We start from the raw sequence: 5375 nt of genomic DNA, 5'->3' as shown, positions 1-5375 counted from the left end.
TTCCGGAATGTCTTCTGTGAGATCTACGTAAAACATAGGTCATTTAGAACATTACATTCATTTACATATATATTATTTTATTATTTGGATTTATCAACAATATTTGAATTTTGTCGACTCATTTCCCATCAAAGACATCGATCGTTACTGTTTTGGCAGTTTTTCTCTTTTCTCTTTTTCTTTTTTTTTCTCTCTGTCTTTTTCTTTATCCATATCTCTCTCTTTTTTTTTCTTTCTCTTTCTCCTCTCCGTTTTTTTCTCCTTTTCTCTCTCTAACTCTCTTTTTCTTTCTTTCTCTCGTTATCTCCTTCCTGTCTCCCTCCCTCATTCAACAACTCTCTCCATGTATTTATTCATTTCGTCACTAATTTTTTTTACCTCTTTTGCCTCTACAAGATCCTATAATAATCCAATGATTTCGCTAAATATCTATTGACTTGTTATTGAACAAGACGTCATGTGTTTCCATTTAAATTACGTTTCAATAGTATCCTAGATAATGCTCTCTTTGTAAACACGGAGTCACGAGAACTTGATGTTAACTCTGATAGAATTAACATTCGAAAGACATAATTAATTTCTGAACAAAGAACAACACACCCTTGTTGCATAGCAATATTCCTATCGGGCGTATCCCGTTTGCTTTCTTGATTATTTAATCATATCTGACACGATCTCTCCCTCAGAGACGACAAATATCTTCTTAATATCCGTTATTCGATTCATGTATTATATCATTCGTTGTGTTTGTTTAGCCCAACTTAGTTGAAACCAGCTATGCAGCCGGTGGTTTTAATAAGCACGGAAATGTTATTGCGGTGGAGAAGTTTCTGTTGTGATCGGAGTTGAACTTGAACTCCAGAATATTACTTAATGCAAACAGGACGCCACCAGAATCATTCTATTCATGCTTCAATTTAAAACATCAACATCTCTCTATGTGTTTGTCGGTCTACTGTAAGATGTTGTTTATGAGCGGGGTTTTATTTTCTTTCTTTCTCGCCGAATTTGAGCTCATTACTGGGTGCCGAGCATGATTTCCTGACACCTGCATTTGTAGTCACTGTTTGGTTGATTCAATTCACTGCCTAGCTGCTGTGAGGTGGAAGTGCTTATGTATGAGGGCTAGGCACTCCTGCTACTTGACAGAGGAACACGCCTAAATCTAATCAAGTCAGCTTTCACGAGGTGGCCGATTCGCGCGCGCCGAATTGATCGTCTGCGCATGACGCAATGACTCAGATGCACGCTTTGCTGCTCGATGCATAGGAGTCTAGTTATAGTCATAACAACTCTAAGCCTGCTACCGATCGGACTGGAAATACTTTCAACGCGTTTTAGCCTACAAACAGACAAAACCTACTTCTCGGCACGAAACTTATTTGGGAAGCTTGTCAACACCGGGCGACGTTGCTCCCTGTAAACGTTGTCTTTCTCCAAAACAACGCGACTGGTTCTGTGGAGTCGACATTCAAGCCAGCATGAACCATATATGTTGGATCCCTGTACTCTTATGTGCAGTTGTTTTGACTCGGTATGCTAGAGCAGGATTTATCGTCGAACCTTTCTCGACAGAAGGAATTCAATCAGAAACTGTTGTACTACCATGCACAATATTAAACGAACCTGGTGCGATTGTAGTTTGGTATAGAAACAAAGCGCAGCTGAGTATAGATAAAACCCTAGTGGAGAGTTTGGACTCTGATGTACAAGCGAGATTCTCTGTCGTTGGCAATCAGACGTTTGGGGAATTTAATCTTCAGATTACAAATGTCAAACCTGCAGACGAAAGTCAGTATTATTGTTCGTTCATCAGTCGCTTTGGAGGTGCCTCTTCAGTGGTAGCCACCTTGACGGTTTTGATTCCACCCAGCGAGGGATATCCTAGATGTTCGGTGACGGCAGAGACCCCACAGAATACTAAGAATGCCTTCTGGCCAGGTGAAGTGGCTCTTCTCACTTGCGAGTCATTGGGAGGTGACCCTGCAGCAAATCTTACGTGGTACCGAAAGAACTGGACAGTGTCCCATGCTACCAAGCATACTAATGTCTACAGGAGGATACTTACACCAGGAGATAATGGAGTCACCTTCATCTGTGAAGCGACCAGTAGTGCTTTACGAGAGCCCCGACGTTGTGAGGTCACACCTATGAGTATTCCACCAGAAGTCCATGTACGACCTCTGACAAACTCTGTACCATTCGGAACCAACGCCACCTTCCATTGTGAGGTCAGCGCCATAACACGAGTCCAGGAGTACAACTGGTTTATCGAGGGAACCCTCCTGACCCCCGAGACACCGGGTATCGTCTTTGGCAACAATGGAAAAGTCTTAGTGATCGCAAATGTGCAGATGGAGCATGATAGCAAACCAGTGGAATGCGAGGCAGTTATCAAGAATCGGTTGGTAGCGAGAGCTAGTACGACTGTAGTGGTCATTCCACCTAGGAAGACGTCACCACCACTACCCTCTAACCCCACCGAGAAAGTTACCATCATCCAGGTCGAGAAGTCAGAGGTACCAACCTCGCATCCCATTCTCTCAGCTAACATGAATCTCATCATCGTCATCGTGTCAGGGTCCCTCATCGTACTCCTCCTCCTCATCGCCATTATCATGGGCTGCTGGGTCTTCGGCTTCCGCAAGCCGCGAAGACCTCATACAAGGGTCAACATCGACTACGGCGAAGTCCCTGTCGATATGCCATTGGACGGCATCAGCCACTATTCCGTGCCAGCAGCTCTCTTCAGCACCGAGATTCCTGATTCAAGATTGAACGAGTCTTTCCATCAACCGCGTCACTATGATGAGAATACATCAGGCTACATATCAGCACTTTATGCCACACTGGATAAAAACAAAAGATACCCGCCTAAAATGACCAGTTCGACATCGCTACCGGAGAAGCCTGTAGCCCAGATTACTCCGACAGCGGGTAGGAACGTGGTCCCGCATTTCGCCGCCGCTTCCACCATCGACAAAAGAAAGTCGACGGGAGCAATCGCGTATTCGGATCTGAAGGATTTAGACAATGACCCCGACTTCAAGAAGGGGTGCAGCTGTGACTGTAAGGCTGATGATTCTGGAAAAGAGGATCCTGAAACAGAACAATAAATGTGACGATGATCATCATCAAGTGCTACAGATCTTCTTGCTATTTGAGAACTTTGGAGATTACGTTCTGTAGATCTGACTTTAACATTCCGCGATAAAGTCGTACAGAATATAAAGCTGCAAAAACTGTCATGTGCAATCGAATGGTAAACGCAACTCAAGGATAATAATCATGATTACAAACCTCTTAATGCTTTATCTAACTCAAATAATATGCTTGTATTCATTATTTCTATTTTTCTACAGAATCTTATTCACCTGGCAAAACTCTATCAAATCTATTCAAATTTATCAAAGTATTCAAAAAAGATAATATCATGTTGTGACGTACTCTATTTTTGTATGAGATTTATATATTATAAATTGTGTTTATAAGAGCTAGTGTTATTGCAGACAAAATATTTTTGTTTATACTTTAGAACAAAGTTCAAGGCATTTTACATTGTTTAATTTCCTTTGATATGATTACGATGTGTTCTCTTTTCGTTAAATTGTATTTTGTCATTTCAATTTAGTACTTTGATTCCTTTCTTCTATGTTTTTATCTCATTTCTTTTAACTATTTCATTCAGATCACAAACATTCTACTTTCGCTCTTCCTCTCTCTCTTGGCTAAATCTATGTATTTCTCTTTTTCATTTTTCATTTTGTCTTTTTGTCAGTTTTTCATTTTTTTTTTCTCTCTCTCTCTCTCTTTCTCTTTCTCCTTCTTTAGTTTTCTTTTTCTAAGAGAGCATAATTATTCTGCACCGAACACCATAATCATTTAGTAATCATAAGTTTATATAAATGAAACATGAATTCCTTTTGTCAAAAGACATGTAGCGCATTGTATTCTAAAGCAACACATAAACGTGCATTAAGTGTAAGATAATTCATAGTGTAAGTACAAATAATGTATATTAGCTGTATATAGTGCTGTCTATATTGTACATTCTAAAGGTTATATGTAAATATTAAAAAAACACTCTGTGAAATACTATGTATGATGCATTTATTTTCTGTACTTGTTTCTTTCTTTAATACTTTAGGCTTTGTCTACATTGTCATTTCAGTAAAGTTAGGATTCATTTAAATCTATCCAATACGGCTATAGTCTATGATATTTCTGGGATTATTCATATATTTATTATATGATTTCAATGTTGTTTGATATTGAAATTTTCACGCCACATATAACTATCCTATGTCTACATTTTGAACATGTACGCCTTGTCATCTGCAATCTTAGGTTCCCTATAGACTATAATACATGATAATGATGCACTTTATAATTCAACAAGTTATGCTTCCAAAACTGCATACCTAATTATCAGATTGTCGCTTGTATCCTATTTGCCACGTACGTGCTCGGAAAGCCGTGTTTACAACGTGGCAAAGTAGGCTCAACGGCGGAAAAGAGCGATTTGTCAAATGGTGCGCGCTCTGCAGCACTGCAAAAATTATATAGTAAAGTCAATAGCACCGATATGTTCGTATTCATGATTTGAATTCAGTGTTGCAGTACGTAAATAAAATGGCAGACACAAATAAGAGCATTATTTTAGCTTGTACAATAATCTGCTTCATACCTCGACATGACAATGTAGACAGAGCCATTTTGGTGATATATGCCGGTGAAATGAAGACACTATGTCTGCGAGATTTTCATCTTCAAAACACGATGAAAATATATGTGACTATTTGTCAGATTGCCAACAGTCAGTGTTTATATTCTGTTGAAGACGTATTATTTATTTCGAATAAATTCATATTATGGCAATCCTCGACTTATGTTATCATTTACATCATTAGATTATCATTCATCTCTTTCCTACTTCATATAAGAATTCATAACAAATGAGAACGCATTATCAATACACATTTCAATGTTTTGTACAATTTGTTAAAATATAAAATATAGATAAACCATATTCCATAATGCACTTTCAGTAATGGTAGAATGACACAACTTTCATGGCTTTAGACAAATACTTAATTATTGTTTTACATTGAGAATTATTACGTTCTGACATTGTGGCACTACACTAAATTGAAATTAAATCAACTTTCTGTTTTCGGAGTGTAAAATCGAATTAGACATTTACACGGCATGACACAGTGGCAAGCTTCGGTTAATGAAGCTATTATTGCTCGGGAAATATTCATGAGTAGTAAGCCTTACAAAATGGATCCTTATGATTAGTATCAGAATAAAAACAACAACAAAATCACAAAAGAGTCGACATAAACAGCTTCTCTCAGACTGCTTAAATTGTC

General features: G+C 38.5%; 1 protein-coding gene across 1 annotated transcript; it reads left to right on the top strand.

Annotated features, from left to right (window-relative positions):
• The first annotated feature begins 1132 nt into the window (after positions 1-1132).
• LOC115920638 (kin of IRRE-like protein 3) lies at positions 1133-4878 on the top strand. Its single transcript, XM_030976912.1, has one exon. The coding sequence runs from the start codon at positions 1482-1484 to the stop codon at positions 3114-3116; it is 1635 nt and encodes a 544-aa protein (XP_030832772.1). The 5' UTR covers positions 1133-1481; the 3' UTR covers positions 3117-4878.
• Positions 4879-5375: the final 497 nt, after the last annotated feature.

The sequence above is a fragment of the Strongylocentrotus purpuratus genome, unplaced genomic scaffold (assembly GCF_000002235.5).
Source record: "Strongylocentrotus purpuratus isolate Spur 01 unplaced genomic scaffold, Spur_5.0 spur5_scaffold_9, whole genome shotgun sequence".
Classification (NCBI taxonomy): domain Eukaryota; kingdom Metazoa; phylum Echinodermata; class Echinoidea; order Camarodonta; family Strongylocentrotidae; genus Strongylocentrotus; species Strongylocentrotus purpuratus.
Note: the sequence above shows the minus strand (reverse complement) of the source record. Positions and strands in the feature narration are given on the sequence as shown.

Bases quoted from the DNA above. Each gene is read 5' to 3' on its own strand.
- LOC115920638 (XM_030976912.1), top strand. From the start codon at position 1,482: ATGAACCATATATGTTGGATCCCTGTACTCTTATGTGCAGTTGTTTTG.